This window comes from Mobula birostris, chromosome 13 (genome assembly GCF_030028105.1).
Source record: "Mobula birostris isolate sMobBir1 chromosome 13, sMobBir1.hap1, whole genome shotgun sequence".
NCBI lineage: Eukaryota > Metazoa > Chordata > Chondrichthyes > Myliobatiformes > Myliobatidae > Mobula > Mobula birostris.
This window is the reverse complement of record NC_092382.1, coordinates 80,361,420-80,385,307: the sequence shown is the minus strand read 5'-3', so window position 1 is coordinate 80,385,307 and position 23,888 is coordinate 80,361,420. Positions and strand designations below refer to the sequence as shown.

The 23,888-nt window shown below is 45.3% G+C and overlaps 1 protein-coding gene across 4 annotated transcripts in view; it reads right to left on the bottom strand.

Moving 5' to 3' along the window:
• LOC140207034 (uncharacterized) overlaps positions 1 to 23,888 on the bottom strand; it is a 30,448-nt gene that overhangs the window by 2,344 nt on the left and 4,216 nt on the right. For 2 of the 4 annotated variants that reach the window (XM_072275351.1, XM_072275352.1), the window contains exon 3: positions 7,827 to 12,713. The exons of 1 other annotated variant lie outside the window; for it this stretch is intronic. In XM_072275351.1, coding sequence (XP_072131452.1) covers positions 10,838 to 12,394 — 1,557 coding nt within the window. In that variant the 5' untranslated portion in view covers positions 12,395 to 12,713 and the 3' untranslated portion in view covers positions 7,827 to 10,837. One more of the 4 variants, XR_011888466.1, reaches the window with a different exon arrangement.

The window sequence follows — 23,888 nt, the reverse complement described above, 5'->3', positions numbered from 1 at the left end:
CTGTCAGATTATAAAAAAACAATTAAAACGATCTATCAGACAGCTCCTGTACCCCTCCACCCCTGAACAGGTTCCCCTGTTAAAACTCTCTGCTCAGCCCCTTCCCTATTCCCTTTCCCTTTCAGACTCCCGATGTGCCAGCAGATCCGAATTCACCGTGTGGACATTTCTACCCCACAGGAGGCTGTACAAACCCGTGTCCTTCTCTGATGCACAGCTCAGTGACCCCAATCCCTGTCTGCACTCGCAGCCCATGACGGTGACAGCTGTCCTAGACTCTGTAACTCACAATCTTGTAACACAATCTTGTTCACAGCAAGTTTAGACAGTCATTAATATGAAGAGAGAATTGTTGTTTCCTGAAAGGACAGGCGAGCGAAGCTGTCTGATCCAATTCACCAGATGGTCCGGTGTTTACAAGTTAATGTGTCCCGGGACCCACTCATAACCCCGACCCACACAGACAGACAGACAGACAGACAGACTGTCCCTTCGCCCCAAACCCCCTGCAGAACCACAAGGAATTGATCCACGGCCCGGGCTCGGTCGCAAAGTGAAAACCGGGGCTGAGGAGAGCCCGGAGACAAACACCCCGCTGCCCACTCCACCAACAACACGGCACAGCCGGACACATCTCACAACACCGGATCCGCTCCCGATGAAACCCGAATTTAATTTTGTTGTTCCAGATCGGACCCAACAAAAGGTGTTTTAAAATTGAAGCGCTCCCCCTCACGTGACGTCACACAGCGCCCCCCCCACGCGCCTGACGTCACCCATGGTCTCCCCGTATCTGCATCTGCTGTCACGAGCACGGTGCCTTACGTCACACACGCGCTGCTGTGCTCGAGCATTTTCGGTTTAACGGCTGTGCTACTGAGCGCGAGGCACGCCCACCACCCGAACAGTCAACAGAGGAATTGAATTGATTGCAGAGCTGCGCTATTCCCATTGGTGCGAAGCGATGTCAATCACTGATTACACCCAATAGTGGAGGCGGACCAGCCGAGAGGGCGTTACTCCGTTAAAGTGGAACAAATCCCAAAGTAAATGTCCGCTTTCTGATTTATTTCCATTTCCCTCCGAGGGAAGTTGGGGCGTTTGTGAAGCGTCTCCTGCGGCCGGAGTCTGATGTATCGCTGAGAGGTAGGAGGAGACCGCTCGGCCCGTCGGTTTGATGCCGGTTCCCCAGGGAGGGAGAGGATGAAGACGGTGAGAGAGGGGGCGGACAGGATGTTTGTCCCGGTGGGGACAGGAGGGGCTCATCTGTGGAAATGTCTGAGCCCACGGTGGTGGCGATTCACCACATTGGGGGGCAAACACCGGCAGACTGTTGCCCTGCAAGCGGGGCCAATGGTCCGGGCAAAGTGACAATTATTTGTGTTTTGTTGAGATTGTACCGGGAATATGGTGTAAAATCCCGCTCCCCACACTAACACGGGTTATACAGACCAAAGAACAAACTGCCGGAGGAACTCAGTGGGTCGGGCAGCATCTGTGGAGGGAAATGGACCGTCAACATTTGGGGCCGAGACCCTCCCTCTGGACTGAGAGTGGACGGGAAATAGTCCGAGAAAAGAGGTGAGGGGTGGGGATGGGGCAAGAGCTGGGGAGTGAGAGGTGGATCCAGGTGAGGGGGAGGTGGGAAGGTGGAAATAGTGACAGGGGTGGGAGGTGAGTGGTTGGGGCAACACGGGGCTGCAGAAGATGGAAATTAATTCCATAGAGGGTTAACAGAGAGGTTAGAGAGTATTTGTTATAGAGAGTGCAATGAAGATTCACCAGACTGAACCCTGGAGTGGTGGGGTCATCATATGAAGAAAGATCAAATGCGCTAACACTTTCATTTAGAGAATCGAGGACTGAGAGTTGAACACATTGAAATGCACAACATCATTACCGGTTGAACCAGGGATCCCAGTCTCTGAAAAAGGGGGTGGACTGTCCGGGACTGAGATGAGGGGAAATGTCTCCACTCCGAGGGTGGTGAATGTCTGTAAATTCCCACCACAGAGGGTGGTGAAGACTCAGTGATCGTCCTGACATAAAACAGAGGCCAGCAGATGTGTGGAGACCGGAGGTATCGAAGAAATGAGGATCGGGCAGAAACACGTGACTGAGATGGGAGAGCAGCCGCCATCTTGTTGATGGTTAGAGGGGGTGAATGGCCACCATCTGCTGTTTCAGTGTTACTGTCCAGTGAGGCCGGAGGAATGTGAATGGAAATTAGTGTTTATGAACATAAGACTGATTTAAATGAAACCTGCACATTTCCAGTTTGCATCTGAATTGTGTGTCGGACCGGGATGGAAATCGAGCCCGTGACTCTGTGACCTGGAGGTGGATGGAAAGGGACGGGGAAGATATGGAGTGAAAAACTAAATACGTATCTAGTGTAAATATGGAATAATATGGGAAATGCAGCGGATGGGTTGGGCAGCGTGTGATGGGCGAGGACCAGAGTCACCGGTTCAGGTGGGAGACCCTCCACCCGTTACCTGATCCCGTTTCCTGTTCACATTTTCCCCGCAGATCTGCAGCATCTTCCGGTCACTGCTCTACGTGTCCGTGTAGCTTCATCTTTTGCCTGTTCAGACAAGGCAGTGAGATCTGGATCTGTCACGTCCTCTCGTTGTGGGTGGACAATATGTTTTTGTCTGCAATATTTTCAGCATGTTTCATTCCACTGTTTTTACCTGCTGAAGTGCAGCCAATGTTTCTGGGTGTATGACCCATTTATGTGAGAATTTAGCCTTTTCTATTTATCTGAGCTTCTCAGAAATGTGTGCAGTTTAGTTAAGCTTCACTCCAGAATTTCCAAAGCAACAACTCAGTCAGTCAATTACTTCCACACAATTAAAATAGTTTATTTCATTTTCTTTTTAATGTTGTACTACTTACATAATTTAACTATTTAATATATATATATATTCTTATTTCAAATCACAATTGTTAAAATCTATTGCTATAAATTCAGTTCTATTGCTGCCGCAGAGACAATGAATTTCATGACAAATGCCGGTGCTATTAAACCTGATTCTGATAATTGGTATGGGAGACCTACCACCGGTCACCTGATCCCAGTTATCGCAGATCGTAATGCGAGATTGAAGCCTTTTCCATTTATTTGCATTCTTCAGAAATTACAACAGTTAAGTTTCCTTCTGTGGCTCCAAAGCAGCTCAGTCTGTCTAATATTTCCACATGATTAAAATAGGGAATTTGTTTATTATCATCACGTACAGTGAAAATCTTGCCTGACCTACCTTCCACACAGATTGATACATTACGACAGTACATTGAGCTGATATATGACAAAACAATAACTGTAACAAAGCATTATGGCTGTAGAGAAAGTGCAGTGCAGATAGACATATGGTGCAGGGTCACGTCAAGTTACACTGTGAGGTCAAGTCCATGTTACCATTCATTTGGCTTACAACCGCAGACAGAAAGCCGTCCTTGAGCCTGGTGGTACGCCCTTTGAGGCATTTGAATCTCTTCCCCGATGGGGGAGCGGGTTTGCAGCAAGGATGTCTAGGTTGTGAGGATCTTTGAGTACATGTCCTGCTTTTGCGAGACAGGGGAAGTGTAGGAAGAGTCCATGGTGGGGAGGCTTGTTTCTCTGATGTTCTCTGCTCTCCAAAGTTCTCTGCAGTTCCTTGCAGTCATGAGCAGAGCAGTAGCCATATGAAGGCGTGAAGTATCAACAAGAAGCTCAGAGACCTCGGCCTTCACCCTGCCCTTGTGTAACTGGATCCTGAACTTCCTGTCAGATCGCCGGCAGGTGGTAAGAGTGGACTCCCTCACCTCTGTCTCTCTGACCCTCAGCACACAAACCCCACAGGGTTGTTTCCTTGGCCCTCTCCTTTACTCTCTGTGCACCCATGACTTGTGTCATCACCCACAGCTCCAATCTGCTAATTACATTTGCTGATGACACTACATTGATTGACCTAATCTCAAACAATAACTTTCAATCAATCAAATGCCTCCTGATAAGGCTCGGTCCAAACAAACTTTTCACCTTTCTTCAGGAGATTAGTCAGAGGAAGAGCGATATCTGCAAAGTTCTTACAGAACTTATGATAATATCCAACCATTCCCAGAAATCTTCTAAGAGGCTTCTTACCAGTTGGAATAGGAACTTCAGAAATTGCCTGAACAGGTGCCAACTTGCCTTGACCTACAACATAGCCAAGATAGGTCACAGTGGCATGGCCAAATTCACTCTCAGCTAAAGTTAACTGTAAGGTTGGCCTGGGAAAGCCTGTCAAACAGCTTTTCTACTGCAGAGATATGCTCTTCCCAAATGTCACCCCCTGTGACTAAGTCACCAATATAGGCAACTGCGTGTTCTAACCCTCGAATTACAGAATCAATCATTCTCTGGAATGTTCCTGGAGCATTTTTCATTCCAAGTGGCAAAACATTGTAGTCATACAACCCAGAAGCTGTCACAAATGCAGAAATTTCTCTACCTCTGTCTGTCAATGGAACATACCAATACCCTTTCAACAGATCAATCTTTATAAGAAATTTATCTTTTCCAACCTTATCGATGCAATCATCCACCCTAGGGATAGAATAGGCATCCGTTTTTGTTACTGCATTTACCTTCCTATAATCAGTGCAAAATCTAACACTACCATCAGGTTTGGGCACTATAACACAGGGTGAGCTCCAATCTGATTTTGAAGGCCTAAAAATACCATTTTTCAGCATATATTCAATTTGTTGCTCAGCCAATTTACACTTTTCTACGTTCATGTGATATGGGTGTTGTTTAATCGGTTTGGCTTGACCAATATCTACGTCGTGTACTGCAACCGTCGTTTGCTTGGGAACACCGGGAAATAAATCTTTAAACTTCAGAATTAATTCCTTCAGCTGTTGTTCTTGCTTTGGCTGCAGATGAGCCAACTTGTTATCAATGTTTTCTAGAACAACCAAGTTCATTAGCCTAACTGGGACCATGTTGGGCTTGTAAAAAGTCTCAGGCTACGTCCACACTAGACAGGATAATTTTGAAAACATCGGTTTGGCATAAAAATAATGATTTTCAAAATACCTCCGTCCACATTAGAATGGATATTTGGGTGAATCTCCTCCTACTGGGCATGCTCAAGACACACGGAAAACAAGCGAAGAAGAAAAGGTGTACTTGGTGCGCGTTTGTCCAGAAACATTTTCTGCAGCCATAGTCTCTTCACTGATGTAAGGGATGACAGCTACAACTAAATGGAATGAGGCTTGTTACTGGGCAAAAGTGACATTTGCTGTTACCTCATTTGTTTGCCTTTACCTTGGCCATGTCTTTGTGTATTATTTTTTCTGTGTTTAACATGTGCAATAGAATGAGTTACTGGGCAAAGGTGATAATTGCATCTATTGACTGTTTGCACAAGCAATACATTAATCACATTACACGAGTGTGGTGGTGGACGAACCCAAGTGCAGAACACGGGCGCGGGGACAGAGTCAGAAGGCATTATCGCCGTAGCAAGCATGGAATCGGTTTCCAGGAGAGTCTTTAGCTGAAGTCTTGGGTTTGGAGAGAATCCAGGAGTGATGCTAGACTTAGAACTAATGGCCCTAAGAACCATGAAATGAGGTTACTCACACCAGAGTCGACCAATGAACTGGCAGCTCCTTGTTGTGATCACAGCGTCTTTAGAACATAGAACATAGAACAGCACAGGCCCTTCGGCCCACAATGTTATGCTGACCCTCAAACCCTGCCTCCCATATAAGCCCCCACCTTAGATTCCTCCATATACCTATCTAGTAGTCTCTTAAACTTCACTAGTGTATCTGCCTCCACCACTGACTCAGGCAGTGCATTCCACACACCAACCACTCTCTGAGTAAAAATACTTCCTCTAATACCCCCCTTGAACTTCCCACCCCCTACCTTAAAGCCATGTCCTCTTGTATTGAGCAGTGGTGCCCTGGGGAAGAGGCGCTGGCTATCCACTTTATCTATTCCTCTTATTATCTTGTACACCTCTATCATGTCTCCTCTCATCCTCCTTCTCTCCAAAGAGTAAAGCCCTAGCTCCGCTAATCTCTGATCATAATGCATACTTTCTAAACCAGGCAGCATCCTGGTAAATCTCCTCTGTACCCTTTCCAATGCTTCCACAGCCTTCCTTTATCCTGCATTTTCTGATGGAAAACAGGTGTGTGTAGGTAGTGGAACCTGGGAATGATTGGAAATTAAACGAGGGGATTGAAGCCCAATTCCTGAGGTAAATAGTAAGGTGGTGGATTGCCAGAAGAGTCCGTGACAAATAAAGCGCCTTGTTAAATGTATAAAACATGTCTGCATCAGTGTTATCTTGTATTTCCATACAATGTTACATTAGGCTGTTACACATCTATTGTAAAAGAAGTACTTGCATAAATAGGTAAACTACCTTCACACAAGCAAGGACAGAAAACAGGGCAAAGTTAGTATACTTATTTATTCAGTAAGCTATGGGTCAAAGTATTAGGTAAGTACATTTCTAACTTTTCTGGCTTCAGTATTGTTGCCGTCTGTTCTGAAATTGTTAGGTTGTGTGGGGGGTTGCATTCAAGAAAACAATTAAATGCCATGCTTCTGCCATTTGTTCCGGCATGTCATGACAGCGTTTTTAAAAATATCTGTTTAGCCCGTCCACGCTGCACTACACAATCGGCGTTTTCAAATTTACACGCTCAGGAGGGCGTTGTACAAAATCTCTGTTTTCGAGGGGGGAAAACACCGTTTCAGTGTGGACAGAGGGTCAAAATGAAGAGAAAAAGCTTTGGTCTATCCAGTCTAGTGTGGATGTAGCCTTAGACGAGTCAATTGTTTCATTCTCAGGGTTGCCAGATTCATATATTTTCACAACACTCACAGATGGTGCCTGTTTGTCCAATAAGGCTTTATCTTTTTATGTGTACCACCTGTGTTAGTTTACGTTGGTTGGGTGTTTTAATTACATAATCCATATCATTACTTTGAAAAACTATTCCATACAGTCCATTGAATATCGCCTGAAGTGGATTTGTCAACATTGGAAATAAGGCAAGCACCTTATCCCCCATCTGGTATTTTCTTTCGCAAGCCCACTTATCAAATCAACACTTCATTTTGTTTTGAGAAATCTTTAAGTTTTGTCTCGCTAGACTACAGGCTTGGTGTACTTTATTTTTGAACTTCAAAACATTGTCTAACAAGTTAACAAGTACATCCCCATCAATCCACTGTTCCTTTAACAAGGCCAAAGTTCCCCTCACTCTATGACAAAATACAAGTCCAAAAGGGCTAAAGCCCAGTAATTCCTGTCCCGACTCTCATACTGCAAACAAAAGCAAATGTATTCCTTCATCCCAGTCTTTTCCATTTTCAACACGGTATGTCTTAATCATTGTTTAGAGGGTAGAATGAAATCTTTCTAAAGCCCCTTGCAATTCCAGATGGTACTCAGACGCTGTAATTTGTTTATCTCCCAGTTCATAATCTACCTGCTGGAACAATCCAGATGTAAAATTACTTCCTTGATCAGACTGGATTTCTTTAGGTAAACCAAATAAAATAAAAAAACTTGGTACGAGCCTTCGCCACAGTTTTAGCTTTAATATTTCTGAGAGGTATTGCCTCCAGGAATCTGGATGCAGTACACATAATAGTTAGCAAACACTGATGGCCAGATTCAGTCTTTGGCAATGGGCTAACACAATCCACTATAACTTTGGAAAAGGGTTCACCGAACGCAGGTATGGGCCGGAGTGGGGCCACTGGGGTGACCTGATTAGGTTTACATCCAACTTGACCAGTGTGACAAGTTCTGCAAAAGAACACAACATCTTTCCTCAAATTAGGCCAGTAAAATTCTTTCATAATCCTGTTTACAGTTTTATTCACTCTGAAATGGCCACCTCAGGGCATACCGTGGGCCAAAGTTAAAATGTTAGTCCTATAAACTTTAGGGACTACAACTTGGTGAACAACTGCCCATTCCTCACTCACAGGTATAGCAGGCGACCTCCACTTCCTCATTAACACTCCATCCTTGAGATAATAGCCAACTGGTACTTTCTCAATCTCATTATCTGACAGAGCTGTTTCTTTTAAAGCTTCAATATCAGGGTCTCGGTTCTGTTCTGCTATAAACTCCTTCCTAGACAGAGATAAAACGTTCTCATCAGACTTACTACCTGAATCCTGTTGAAACAATGAAGACAGAAAAGTGCCTGACAGGTCATCATGAACTGAATCCCAATTTTTGGCTGACATGGGTATCGGAATCGTGCTGCACAGAACAGCCTGCATTGGCAGACTTTTTAGCCATACTTCAAGTTACTGTGCAGGAAGGATAAACGTTAAAGTCCATCTGTGGGTAATCAGTGGTTGGCTAAGTTGTCAACTGCACTGCAGGAATAACTTCACCATCTGCCAGGTCATTCCCTAACAACAAAGTAACATCTTCCACCAGTAAACTGGAGCATAATCTGATCTTAACAGGTCCTGAAACCAACCCTGACTGTAAAGTTGCCCTGTGCAATGGCACAGAAACCATGCCACCCCCAATGCCTTTAATAAGATTTACCTCACCAATGTCAGTCTCATCACCAAACTTTAGAACACTGTCTAATATAAGTGACTGAGGAGCCCCAGTATCTCGAAGAATTTTCACTGGTACCGGGGTTGACCCTTCCTTTACTAATACAAACGCATCTGACACAAAATGATCAAATCCCTTCTTAACTCGGTCAGACCTCTCAGTCCTTAACTGAGCCTCAACAGAATGTTCAGAACCCAGTGGGTTTATCAGTGCTTCAACATATTGATCACAGGCATTTGGGACTGTCTCCTTTTCCTTTTTCTTCTTCAGGATGGAACAATTAGCCATAACATGACCAGTTTTCTTACAATAGTAACAAGTAAGAACAAAATATTTCCACTTCAACTGCTTCCCTCCATCCTTACTCTTGTCACTCATCCCAGCTTAAATTTCTGGTTTACCCTGGTTATCCCTGATACTCTTTTGGAAGCTCTTATTCGGGTAAACTTGTGAGTTAAAGCAAACTCATCTGCTAATCAAGCAGACTCCTGCAAACTGGCAGAATCGTTTTCATCTAAATATGTATTTATGTCATCAGGGACGCACCTTTCAAATTCTTCAATTAAGACCAACTCTTTCAAGCTGTTAAAATGATCATTTACATTCTTAGATGTGTACCAGCGGTCAAAACACACAAACTTCTCATGAGCAAATTCCGTATAATTCTGATTCACAGATTTCCTCAAATTTCTAAACTTTTGCCTGTATGCTTCTGGGACCAACTCGTAAGCTTTGAGCACAGCCTGTTTCACTGTGTCATAATCAGCTGCTTCATCAACTGTCAAAGCAGAATAGGGTTGCTGAGCCTTCCCCTTAATTACACTTTGTAAGAGAATAGGCCAACCCTCTTTTGGCCACTTTACACTCTGAACAAACTTCTCAAATGCAAAGTATTTATCAGCTTCTGCCTCGTCAAATGGAGGTACCAATTTAACTTCCTGACTGGCTTCAAACTTATCACCGAAGTCTAAAGCTAGACCCCTTTTCTGTGATCTCTCTATCTTTTCTAACTCGAACAGCCTCTGTCTTTCTGCTTCTTCTCTCTGCTTTTCTGCCTCTTCAGCCTCAAACTGCCTTTGCCTTTCCACATCCTCCATCTTTAATTTTTCTAACTTGTACTGGAGCTCAAGCTCACTAGGTTTACTTTCAGGAAACAGCTCCAACCCTTTCACTTTAAACACATCCTCAGATACAAAATACTCAGCTATTATCCTCTGCCTCTGTGACCTCCTCATTGTCGATTTCACCTTAGCAAGTTCTAACTTTTTAGCAATTCTCAACAAGTCAATCCTTCTGGCGTACTCTAACGCCTCAGAGGTTGGCGCTTGCAGAAATCTATCGACATCCATTGCTGCTGATTTTCCACACACAAGTAAATCAAAAAGGATTTCCCCAATGAAATTGATAATTAATCAATACACTCCCAATTTTGTTCCTATCCTGGACGCAGACCCCAATTTTGTTACGAACCGTAACATTTTAGAAATGAACCAGCAGCAGTAGACTACACCTGGAATTTGGTTTTGATGTTAAAACCACTATCTTTATTAGTATCTACTTATAATACAGTAACTTCAGAAAGATAAACAAAAGTTAACAGTGTTATGTGTATATATGTGTGTAAATATAACTTCCAGACTATTGAGCTCGGGGGAAACAAGCCTTAGAGTCTTGTGATGGTAAAGTACGAAAATTCAGTTCATCCACGGAATAGGTGATGAGAGAGAGATATTTGTAATCCCGGGTAAATGTCGAGAGAAGGCAATTATGTCGAATTCCACAGGTTCCACGGTGGTAAAATGAGATAACAGTCGCCGTAGATTTTATCCGGCTTTGTTCCAAATCCACTTACAAATTATCACCTAAAGTGACTTGTCACAAGGGGTATCGTCTTCCAGTGAATTACCAGACCACACCCAGGCAAGGGATAACACGTAAGTGGTCTTCACAGGGTACCCCAAATCCGATCCACTCCTATGGATCAAACGAGGTGATAAACACACATTCGATGTTCGCTGAATCAATAATTAACCCACCCTTGTGGGCATAGAAGAGTTCTAAACAGTGACCCTTGGCCACTATTTCCCTTTTTTCAATCCTTCCATTTTTCCTCTGTCTCCGTCTGACTTTGAGTGTCTGCGTCCTTGGTTAAAACCAAACAAGCTGCAAGTCAGACTGATTCACCTTCTTAATCTCGCTCTCTCTCTTAAAATGACAGTCCACAGCAAATGAAACCTCGGGATTCATAACAACGGCCTCTTCCCATTGTGAACTGACTGGTGTGCCAGTAGTTGGGATGATTCAGTGAATCCCTTCCCACATTCTAAGCAGGTGAACAGTTTCTCCCCAGTGTGAACTTGCTGATGTCTCTGTAGGTTGGATGACTGAGTGAATCTCTTCCCACATTCTGAGCAGGTGAATGGCTTCTCCCCATTGTGAACTCGCTGGTGTTTCAAGAGACCAGATGACCAAGTAAATCCCTTCCCACATTCTGAGCAGGTGAACGACCACTCCCCAGTGTGAACTGACTGGTGTGCCAGTAGGTGGGATGACCGAGCGAATCCCTTCCCACAGTCTGAGCAGGTGAACAGCCTCTCCCCTGTGTGAACTCGCTGATGACTCTGTAGGGTGGATGACAGTACAAATCCCTTCCCACAGACTGAGCAGGTGAACAGCTTCTCTCCAGTGTGAACTCGCTGGTGGCTCTGTAGGGTGGATGACCGAGTGAATCCCTTCCCACAGAATGAGCAGGTAAACGGCTTCTCCCCAGTGTGAACTCGCTGATGATTCTGTAGGTCGGATGACCGAGTGAATCCCTTCCCACAGACTGAGCAGGTGAACGGCTTCTCCCCAGTGTGAACTCGCTGATGACTCTGTAGGGTGGATGACCGAGTGAATCCATTCCCACATTCTGAGCAGGTGAATGGCTTCTCCCCAGTGTGAACTCGCTGATGACTCTGTAGGATGGATGACAGTGTAAATCCCTTCCCACAGACTGAGCAGGTGAACGGCTTCTTCCCAGTGTGAATTTGCTGGTGACTCTGTAGGGTGGATGACCAAGTGAATCCCTTCCCACAGACTGAGCAGGTGAATGGCTTCTCCCCAGTGTGAACTCGCTGGTGTCTCTGTAGGATGGATGACCGAGTGAATCCCTTCCCACAGTCCGAGCAGGTGAACGGCTTCTCCCCAGTGTGACCTCGCTGATGAATATGTAGGTGGGATGACTGAGTGAATCCCCTCCCACATTCAGAGCAGGTGAACAGCCTCTCCCCAGTGTGAACTTGCTGATGACTCTGTAGGGTGGATGACAGTGTAAATCCCTTCCCACAGACTGAGCAGGCAAATGGCTTCTCCCCAGTGTGAATTTGCTGGTGACTCTGTAGGTTGGATGACCGAGTGAATCCCTTCCCACAGACTGAGCAGGTGAACGGCTTCTCCCCAGTGTGAACTCGCTGATGACTCTGTAGGATGGATGACCGAGTGAATCCCTTCCCACATTCTGAGCAGGTGAATGGCTTCTCCCCAGTGTGACCTCGCTGATGAATCTGTAGGTGGGATAACCGAGTGAATCCCTTCCCACATTCTGGACAGGTGAATGGCCACTCCCCGGTGTGAACTGACTGGTGTGCCAGTAAGTGGGATGACTGAGTGAATCCTCTCCCACAGACTGAGCAGGTGAACAGCTTCTCCCCAGTGTGAACTCGCTGGTGTGTCAGTAAGTGAGATGACAAAGTGAATCCCCTCCCACAGTCCGAGCAGGTGAATGGCCGCTCCCTAGTATGAACTTGCTGGTGTGCCATTAGGTAGACGAGCAAGTGAATCCCTTCCCACAGTCTGAGCAGGTGAATGGCTGCTCCCCAGTGTGAACTGACTGGTGTGTCCACAGGTGGGATGACCAAATGAATCCTTTCTCACACACAGTGCAGGTGAATGGCCTTGCCCAGTGTGAACTTGCTGATGGACCTTGAATTGAGATGACCGAGTGAATCCATTCCCACTGTCTGAGCAGGAAGGATGGTTGATTGAATCCCTTGCTCCACTTAAACAGCTAGACAGAGACAGCAAAACTGGTGTGCCATGTTTGAGATCCCTGGAGACAAATTCCTTCTTGTTTTTAACCTGTAAAAAGATTTTAAAAATCCATTAATGGATGTAGGACAACGTTTCAGATGAGGGTACTTGACTTGCCAAGGTTTGATCTAGTATCACACTGTTACAGTGAGGTTGAACCCAAGTTGGAGAGAGAAATCATCTTCTGACTGGCACTGTGCTGGTATCTGGAATGACCATCAATTCCCTGATGCTCTTCCTGTCTCACTGGATTGCAGTGCTTTAAAAGCGATAGAGAGGGGGCAGAAAGGGGAGGAGGGGTGGCATTACAGGTCTGGGATACTATTACAGCTACGGAAAGTGTAGGTAATGTAGCAGGATCCTCTTTTGAGTCAGTATGGGTTCAAGTCAGGAACAGGAAGGGAGCAGTTACTCTGTCGGGGGTATTCTATAGGCCCCCTGGTAGCAGCAGAGATACAGAGGAACAGATTGGGAAGCAGATTTTGGGAAGGTGCAAAAATAACAGGGTTGTTATCATGGGTGACTTTAACTTCCCTAATATTGATTGGCACCTGATTAGTTCCAAGGGTTTAGATGGGGCAGAGTTTGATAAGTGTGTCCAGGACAGATTCCTGTCACAGCATGTGGACAGGCCAACTAAGGGGAATGCCATACTAGATCTAAACCTAGGTAATGAACTGGGTCAGTTTAGAAATCTCTCAGTGGGTGAGCATCTGGGGTTCAGTGACCACCACTCCCTGGCATTTAGCATTATTATGGAAAAGGATAGAATCAGAGAGGACAGGAAAATTTTTAATTTGGGGATGGGCAAATTATGAGACTATAAGGCTGGAACTTGTGGGAGTGAATTGGGATGATGTTTTTGCAGGGAAATATACTATGGACATGTGGTCAACGTTTAGAGATCTCTTGCAGGATGTTAGGGATAAATTTGTCCCAGTGAGGAAGATAAAGAATGGTAGGATGAAGGAACCATGGCTGACAAGTGAGGTGGAAAATCTAGTCAGGTGGAAGAAGGCAGCATACATGAGGTTTAGGAAGTAAGGATCAGATGGGTCTATTGAGGAATATAGGGAAGCAAGAAAGGAGATTAAGAAGGGGCTGAGAAGAGCAAGAAGGGGGCATGAGAAGGCTTTGGCGAGTAGGGTAAAGGAAAACCCCAAGGCATTCTTCAATTATGTGAAGAACAAAAGGATGACAGGAGTGAAGGTAGGACCGATTAGAGATAAAGGTGGGAAGATGTGCCTGGAGGCTGTGGAAGTGAGCGAGGTCCTCAATGAATACTTCTCTTCAGTATTCACCAATGAGAGGGAACTTGATGATGGTGAGGACAATATGAGTGAGGTTGATATTCTGGAGCATGTTGATATTAAGGGAGAGGAGGTGTTGGAGTTGTTAAAATACTTTAGGATGGATAAGTCCCCGGGGCTTGACGGAATATTCCCCAGGCTGCTCCATGAGGCAAGGGAAGAGATTGCTGAGCCTCTGGCTAGGATCTTTATGTTTTCGTTGTCCATGGGAATGGTACCAGACGATTGGAGGGAGGCGAATGTTGTCCCTTGTTCAAAAGAGGTAGTAGGGGTACTCCGGGTAATTATTGACCAGTGAGCCTTACATTTGTGGTGGGAAAGCTGTTCGAAAAGATTCTTAGAGATAGGATCTATGGGCACTTAGAGAATCATGGTCTGATCAGGGACAGTCAGCATGGCTTTGTGAAGGGCAGATCATGTCTAACAAGCCTGATAGAGTTCTTTGAGGAGGTGACCAGGCATATAGATGAGGCTATTGCAGTGGATGTGATCTATATGGATTTTAGTAAGGCATTTGACAAGGTTCCACATGGTAGGCTTATTCAGAAAGTCAGAAGGCATGGGATCCAGGGAAGTTTGGCCAGATGGATTCAGAATTGGCTCGCTTGCAGAAAGCAGAAGGTCGTGGTGGAGGGAGTACATTCAGATTGGAGGATTGTGACTAGTGGTGTCCCACAAGGATCTGTTCTGGGACCTCTACTTTTCATGATTTTTATTAACGACCTGGATGTGGGGGTAGAGGGGTGGATTGGCAAGTTTGCAGACCACACAAAGGTTGGTGGTGTTATAGGTAGTGTAGAGGATTATTGAAGATTGCAGAGAGACATTGATAGGATGCAGAAGTGGGCTGAGAAGTGGCAGATGGACTTCAACCCGGAGAAGTGTGAGGTGGTACACCTTGGAAGGAGAAACTCCAAGGCAGAGTACAAAGTAAATGGCAGGATACTTGGTAGTGTGGAGGAGTAGAGGGATCTAGGGGTACATGTCCACAGATCCCTGAAAGTTGCTTCACAGGTAGATAGGTCAGTTAAGAAAACTTATGGGGTGTTAGCTTTCATAAGTCGAGGGATAGAGTTTAAGAGTCACGGTGTAATGATGCAGCTCTATAAAACTCTGGTTTGGCCACAAGTGGAGCACTGTGTCCAGTTCTGGTCACCTCACTATAGGAAGGATGTGGAAGCATTGGAAAGGATACAGAGGAGATTAACCAGGATGCTGCCTGGTTTAGAGAGTATGCATCATGATCAGAGATTAAGGGAGCTAGTGCTTTACTCTTTGAAGAGAAGGAGGATGAGAGGAGACATGATAGATGCATACAAGATAATAAGAGGAATAGATAGGGTGGATAGCCAGCGCCTCTTCCCCAGGGCACCACTGCTCAATACAAGAGGACATGGCTTTAAGGTAAGGGGTGGGAAGTTCACGGGGGATATTAGAGGAAGGTTTTTTTACTCAGAGAGTGGTTGGTGCGTGGAATGCACTGCCTGAGTCAGTGGTGGAGGCAGATACACTCGTGAAATTTAAGAGACGACTAGACAGGTATATGGAGGAATTTAAGGTGGGGGGTTATATGGGAGGTTGGGTTCGAGGGTTGGCATAACATTGTGGGCCGAAGGGCCTGTAATGTGCTGTACTATTCTATGTCGATATCTATGTCTCTATAAGAATGGGGCATTTCTGCCGTCTCCAATTTGTGACCTGGCTCAGTTTGACTCTCTCCATTGCTATTATTCCCTGTTCCCACTGAGCTGCATGGGCGCCTGGCCCCACAGTAACCGAAACACTCTCACACAAATAGCCTTTGTTGACGTGCAGCTGGGATTTTCTTTTATGTACTGTTAATTTAAAGTGCCACAGTTTTAACACCATGTAAAAAATTCCTGCTGAGATGAATGGTTGGTCCGCACAGCTGTTAAAAGGACTTAATGTGAATTTTTGGATTATTTCAGGTTCTTCTCACAGTCATGGAAAATTAAAACACAAAAACAGGCCCTTTGAGGCATCTGGTTTGTGCTGAACTATTTAAACCAGCGGTCCCCAACCACCGGGCCGTGGACCGGAACCAGGCCGCAGAGCATGTTCTACCGGGCCGCGAGGAAACGATATGATTTGGCGATAGGAGTCAGCTGCACCTTTCCTCGTTCCCCGTCACGTCCACTGTTGAGCCATTATGCACGTGAGGTCATTCCCCACGCGTCACCCATGTCAGCGCGGGAAGGAGATCAACTCCTCGAGCTTGCAAATGACGGCGGGCTGATGTTTGATGTAACATCTCTGCTGGCATTCTGGATCAAAGTCAAGGCTGAATATCCTGAGATGGCCACAAAAGCACTGAAAACGTTGCTTCCATTTCCAATGTATCTCTGCAATGAATGCAATGAAAACTAAACTGCGGAATATACTGGACATTAGGAATCTCCTTCGAGTATTGCTGTCTCCCATCACCCATCGATAGGACCATCTTGTTGCAGGAAAACAAGCCCAGGGCTCCCACTGATTCAGTGATATTGGTGTGTTGCAATGATTTTATATGTTCATACAGGGAAAATATGTGCTGCGTGTTTAATATCCAAACAATACTTAAAATGTTATGATGCTATTGACTTATACAACTATATAACAATTACAGCACAGAAACAGGCCATCTCTGCCCTTCTAGTCCGTGCTGAACGCTTACTCTCACCTAATCCCACCGACCTGCACTCAGCCCATAACCCTCCACTCCTTTCCTGTCCATATACCTATCCAATTCTTTCTTTAAATGATAATATCGAACCTGCCTCTACCACTTCTACTGGAAGTTCGTTCAACATTCACTTCAAGCTCCCCTGTCCTCCCCTGATAATTGACTTATCACTATATTCATGCGAGGAAAATATGCGCTGTGTGTTTAAAATTAAAATCGTTAGATAAACCCTTTTAGAAACAAAATTGAGTGTATTAGCTAATTATCATCTATATTCTGGTCGTGATTAACACACCCCCACCCCCGAGCAGAATCACCAAAAACGATTTGTAGAAAGAAATCGTACACGCGTGCGCAAGTTATGCATGCACACTGGTGCCCGCGCAAGGCTTCATGGTCATTGTAGTCTTTTCAGTGAAAACCCAGCGTATTTGACTGCTACTCGTCTGTTGACAACCCTACCCGCACCCCCCCCCACCCCCCCACCGGTCAGCCGATCCGCAAGAATATTGTCAATATGAAACTGGTCCGCAATGCACAAAAGGTTGGGGACCCCTGATTTAAGCTTTCTATTCCCTTATCCCTACCATCCAGGTACCTACACAAACCTCTTAAATGTTGAAAACAAACTTGCATGCACCACTTGTGCTGGCTGCTCATTCCACACTCAGATGACCATCTGTGTGAAGAAGTTTCCCCTCATGTTCCCGTTAACGTTTAACCTTTCACCCTTAACCCATGGCCTCTGGTTGTAGTCCCACCCAATCTCAGTGGAGAAAGCCAGCTTGCATTTACCCTATCTATAACCCACCATCACAATCAAATCTCCCCTCAATCTTCTGCATTCCAAGGAATAAAGTCCTGACCTGTTCAATGTTTCCTTTTAACCCAAGTCTTCCAGACCTGGCAACATCCTTGTGAATTTTCTCTGAACCTCTTTCACATCTTTCCTGTAGGTTGGTGACCAAAACTGCAAAGAATACTCCAAATTAGGCCTCAACAATGTCTTATACAAGTCAACATAACATCCATCTTTTGTTGTCAGTACTTTGGTTCATGAAGGTCAATGGGCTGAAATCTTTCTTTTCGCCTCTATCTAACTGTGATACCACTTTCTGTCAATTAAGGACTTGTACTCCCAGGTCCCTTTCTTCTACAACACTGCTCCGTACCTGACCAGTCACTGTGAAAGTCCTCCCTTGGTCGGTCATACCAAAGTGCAACTATTCACACTTGTCTGCTTTAAATTCCATTTTCCAGTTCTCAAACCATTTTCCCAGCTGGTCCAGATCGCACTGCAAGCCATGATAGTCTTCCTTGCTGTCCGCTACACCACCAATCTTGTTGTCATCCACAAATTTGTTTATTCCAGCTAACCATGTTATCTTCCAGATATCTGAGATAGATGACAAACAGCAACAGATCCAGCACTGATCCCTGTGGCACACCACTAGTCACAGGCCTCCAGTCAGAGAGGCAGCCATCTGCTACCACAGTCTGGCTTCTCCCAAAGACAGTGTCTCATTCAATCTACTCTCTCATCTTGAATGCTGAGTGACTTGAACCTTCTAGACCAACCTCCAACATTAGACTTTGTCAAGTGCTTTGCTAAAGTCCACGTAGACAAAATCCACTGCATTGCCTTCATCCACTTTACTGATAACTTCCTCGAGAGACTCTATAAGATTGGTTAGACATGACCTACCATGCACAAAGCCATGCTGCCGATCCTTAATCAGTCCACATCTATCCAAATACTTATATATCTGGTTCCTGCACATACGTTCCAATAACTTTCCCCCTACTGATGTCAAGCTCACCGACATACAATATTTTACTTTATTTTTGGAGCCTTTCTTGAAAAGTGGAAAAACATTGGCTGTCTTCCAATCCTCCAGCACCTCCCTTGTCACTTGGAATGATTTAAATATCTGTGCTTGTGCCCCGACAATTTCTGCACTTGTCTTCCCCGGGGTCTTAGGGAACAACTTGTCAGGCCCTGGGGATTTATCCACGCTAATTTGCCTAAAGACAGCAAACACCTCCACCTCTTTAATCTGTACAGGGTCCATGAAGTTGATGCTGCTTTGCCTCACTTCTGTAGACTGTGTCCGTCTCCCATGTAATTATGGATGCAAACAAAAATCTCCCCCATCTATTTTGTCTCCTCATATGGATTACCATTCTGATCTTCCAGAGGATTAACTTTTTCCCTTGCAATCTTTTCGCTCTTAACAAATCTGCAGAATCCCTGAGGATTCTCCTCCACCTTGTCTGCTGAGACAATCTCATGCCTTCTTTATTTCTTTCATAAGTGTTCACTTCAATTTCCTGTATTTCATAACCACACCTGGAGTACTGTGTGCAGTTTTGGTCTCCAAATTTGAGAAAGGACATTCTTCCTATTGAGGGAGTGCAGCGTAGGTTCACAAGGTTAATTCGCGGGATGGCGGAACTGTCATATGTCGAAAGATTGGAGCAACTGGGCTTGTATACTCTGGAATTTAGAGGATCTTATTGAAACATATAAGATTATTAAGGGATTAGGCACGCTCGAGGCAGGAAGCATGTTCCCACTGATGGGTGAGTCGACAACTAGAGGCCATAGTTTAAGAATAAGGGGTAGGCCATTTAGAATGGAGTTCAGGAAAAGCTTTTTCACCCAGAGAGTGGTGGATATATGGAATGCTCTGCCCCAGAAGGCTGTGGAGGCCAAGTCTCTGGATGCTTTCAAGAAAGAGATGGATAGAGCTCTTAAAGATAGCGGAATCAAAGGTTATGGGGACAAGGCAGGAACTGGATACTGATAGTGGATGATCAGCCATGATCACAGTGAATGGAGGTGCTGGCTCAAAGGGCCGAATGGCCTACTCCTGCACCTATTGTCTATAAATACCTCATTTGTTCCTGTCTGCCTGTACCTGGTATGCGCTTCCTTTTTATTGATCTGGGAGACGAAAGTCAAAGGGGTGATGGAGCTGCATGGTGGGAGGTTGGGGGGGGAGGTGTCAAAATAAATTTGCAGGGCGAATGGGAGCCTGAATAACAGAACAGAGAGTGGAGGGGTTTTGAGACAGATGTTGTTCAGACCTCAGGAAACATTTGGAAAATTTGGACCATTTGGAAAAGCTCTTTACTGAAATGGTCGTGAGAGTGTAGAATTAGACGTCAGCACAAGTGGTGAGTATGAGCTCAATTTCACAATTAAGAGAAGTTTGATAGGTACCTTGATGGCAGCGGTATGGAGGGTGATGGTCCTGGTGCAGGTAGTGGCATTAGACAGCTTAAATGTTTTTTCAGCATTGACTAGATGGGCCAAATAGCCTGTTTCCGTACTGAACTTTTCCATGTTTCTATGACAGAGAAGCCGGCCAGACTTGTTTGGAAGAGAAAGGTAAGAGTGATGACGGAGCAGCAATGGCTGGAGATTCTGGGAGCAATTCGGAAGCTGGGTGATCGATACTTCCGAATGAAATGGAAGCATTGGAAAGGCAGGAGGACACAACCGTGGCTAAACTGAGAAGCCAAAGCCGACATAAAAGTCAAAGAGAGGGCAAACAAAGGAGCAAAAAGTGTTGGGAAGTTTTTAGAATCCAACAGAAGATGACTAAAAATAAAGTCAGACGAGCTCAGTGTGTGGAATTTTGATATTGCAGTCATTAATGTGTTTTGGTAGCACCCAAAAGTCTGAGGCATTTGCAGGTACAAAATATCTGGGGCCTCAATATCTCTTCAAAACCAAGGTTCCCTGCACCAGTTACCTTTCAACTTTTATTTTGGCAGGCACATGCAAACTCTACTTCCTCAAAATGTCACTTCTGTAGCCTCCCACCCACAAGTACTACTTTGCCAGAAAACAGCCTGTCCCAAATCACACTTGTCAGATCCTTTCTGATACCATCAAAATTGACCATTCTCCAATTTAAAATCTCAACCCATGGTCCAGACCTCTCTTTTTCCATATTTACTTGGAATCTCATGGCATTGTGATCACTGATTTCTGTCTCCAGCCCTGGATCATTTCCTAACAGCTTATTGCACACTTCTACATTGGGAATTCTATATACTGATTAAGGGCACATTTGACAAACTCTACCCCATCTAGTCCTTTTACAGTATGGATGTCCCAGTCAATATATGGAAAGTTAAAATCACTTACTGAATCAACCTTTGTTTCTGGCATAGTCTGCGATCTCTCTACAAATTTGGTTTCTCTAAATCCCTCAGACTGTTGGGTGCAACCATGTCCCGATAATAGCTACAATATGATAATTCCCTGTCCTGAGCTCATCTGGTTTCCTACGATGCTTCTTGCATTGTGATATACTCAGCTCAGCACATTCATCACATCATGCTCAAACATTTGATTGCTGACTCTATCTGATGTCTGAACAACATCTGACTGGTGTCAAGAAAACAAACTCTCCCTCATTGTCACAAAAACAAAGGAGCTGATTGTGGACGACAGGAGGAATGGAGACAGGCTAACCCCTATTGGCATCAATGGATCTGGGGTTGAGAGGGTGAACAGCTTAAAGTTCCTCGGCATAAACATCACCAAGGATCTCACATGGTCTCTACATACCGGCTGTGTTGTGAAAAGAGCACAACAGCTCCTCTTTCACCTCAGATGGTTGAAGAAGTCTGGGATGGGGCCTGAAATTCTAAGGACTTTCTACAGGAACACAATTGAGTGCATCCTGACTGGCTGCATCACTGCCTGATATGGGAACTGTACTTCCCTTAATCGCAGGAACCTGCAGAGAGTGGTGCGGACAGCTGAGCACATCTATAGATGTGAACTTCCCACTATTCAGGACATTTACAGATACAGGTGTGTAAAAAGGGCCCAAAGGATATTGGGGACACAATTCATCACGACCACAAACTGTTCCTGCTGCTACCATCCAGGAAACGGTACCATAGCAAAAGGACCAACAGGCTCCGGGACATCACCAAGCCATCAGACTGATTAATTCATGCTGATACAATTGCACTTCTGTGTTATATTGACTGCCCTATGTCAAACTATTTATTATAAATTACTATAAATTACATATTGAACATTTAGATGGAGACATAAAGATTTCTACTCCTCATATATATGAAGGATGCATGTAATAAAGTCAATTGAATTCAATTCACCATCGACACGATCTGTTTTGTCATGCTGGCTCCCATTTCCCCTTCAACTTATTTTAACTTCATCACCATCTCCCCACACACTAGCACTAGTGAGCCTTACCACTAGGATATTAGTCCCTTCTTGTTCTGTTCCCCGAACTAATGAATCCCCTATCACCCCTTTGACCTTTCTCTGCCAGGCAATTCCTCCCCCAGCATTTTCTAAAGTGGTCCACCTGTTGTTGTGCGGGATAGCATCAAGAGTACTCTGCGATGCTATTTAACGTCATTCCCCTTCCTGACTCTCACCCAGTTTCCTGTGTCCTGCACCTTGGGTGTAACTCACCTCTCTTCATGTCATATCTATCACACCCTCCAACTCCTGGATGATCCGGAATTCCTCCACTTCAAGTTCCAACTCCTTAAAGTGCAGGGTTACAAGCTGCAGCTGAATGCACATCTTGTAGGTGAGGGCATCAGGGATACCGGGTTCAAGCCAAAGAGCCAAGGGAAGAGCCTGGGTTCTTTGCCTACACCTTGACGAAACAAGCATCCAGCACCAAGGGAGACTGGCAAGACTTGGCCGTGGGCCAACTGCGATACTGGAAGGAGTCTGAGGTGAAGACGTGACATCTGGTAAGGCACACTTTTAATATTGACCGAACCCAAGACGTTGTACCCCATCTCTGGGCAATTTCACCCCCCCTATCCGGATCACCTTGAGAGAAGGACAGACTCTCCCACCCATTCCGCAATAGCCTCTCAATCCTGAGGCAATATTTTATGAGGATGCAAGCTGTTTGTGAATCCAGCAGGATATTCTGGCTATGCGATAGTGACGGACAGTGAGATAGTTGTGCAGGCCTCTTTTGAAGCAGCTGTCTTCATCCAGAAGGCTGAGCTGTTTGCTCTGACTCGTGCCTGTATCCCAGCAACAGACAAAAGTGTGAACGTTTACACAGACTCCCGTTATGCATTTGGAGTTGTACATGACTATGGGCCAACTAACCAAAAATGTCCAAGCATTACATTCACAGGTATGGCAGGCTTACAAGGAAGAGAACTACCCTACAGAGAGGGGGGACTATCCCACCATAGGATCTGGGAATTTTGTCCTGATCAAGAACTGGGATTGAGGGAAACTCGGACCTCGGTGGAGAGGACCATATCTGGAGTTACTGACCACTCCCACGGCTGTGAAACGGAAGGGGCAATCTCAGTGGATACATCAAACAGACAACAAACGTGTTACTGAAGGAACTGAGCCGAAGGACTCTCTCGGACTAAAGGAAAATGTATTAGTTGATAGTGGTGTTCGTGTTTATGTCTTTGAGAGGGCTCACCCCAGCATCCAGGGGCTCCCATGTTAATAACTTTCTGTTGCTCTGTCACACCTATGCCAAACAGATAGAACTGGGGGCCTGCTAGGTTTGTGCCGAAATTCCCCAGCATGGTAAAACTATGATTCCAATGTTAGTAATCCCACTCAACCAGAGTGAGGAACTCCCAGCATGGGCTTTCTCAAATAGCACCCGGAGAAGTGAGGTGAGGAACTGTGGTTCAGTCAGAGATGACTGTGGCTGTCAGTGTTTTGAGGGATGGTATCTCAGGCCCCCACCAAACGGAACTTCCTGTACTGGGAAACATGCATCCTGGCCATACTTGCAGGTGCCCAGCAGCGGAGAAGCTGAGACTGAGCGATTTTGGATGATCGCTTTTCTCTCCTATGGAGTAGCCAGGAATTCATGAGAGATAATCAATTTGGCTACAGCACTTGAGGAGCTGGCCACAATACTGCAGGGGCCCTGACAGAAACACAGGCCCAAGTAACAGAAATATCCACTGAAATGATTGCAATCCGGCAAACAGTCCCACAGAATCATATGGCTTTAGATTTTATCCTGGCTGAGAAAGGGGGAACCTGTGCTATTATTGACACAGAATGCTGCACCTATATCCCTGATGAGTCTACTAACATTACATCCCCCTCCGAGCACACTGCCAAGGAGACTGACAGCATCAAGAGAGTAGGGCAGGATTTACACGGGTTCACCGAAGGGTCGAAATGGTGGTCTTCGAAGGCCTGTTCTGTAATATGTGGGG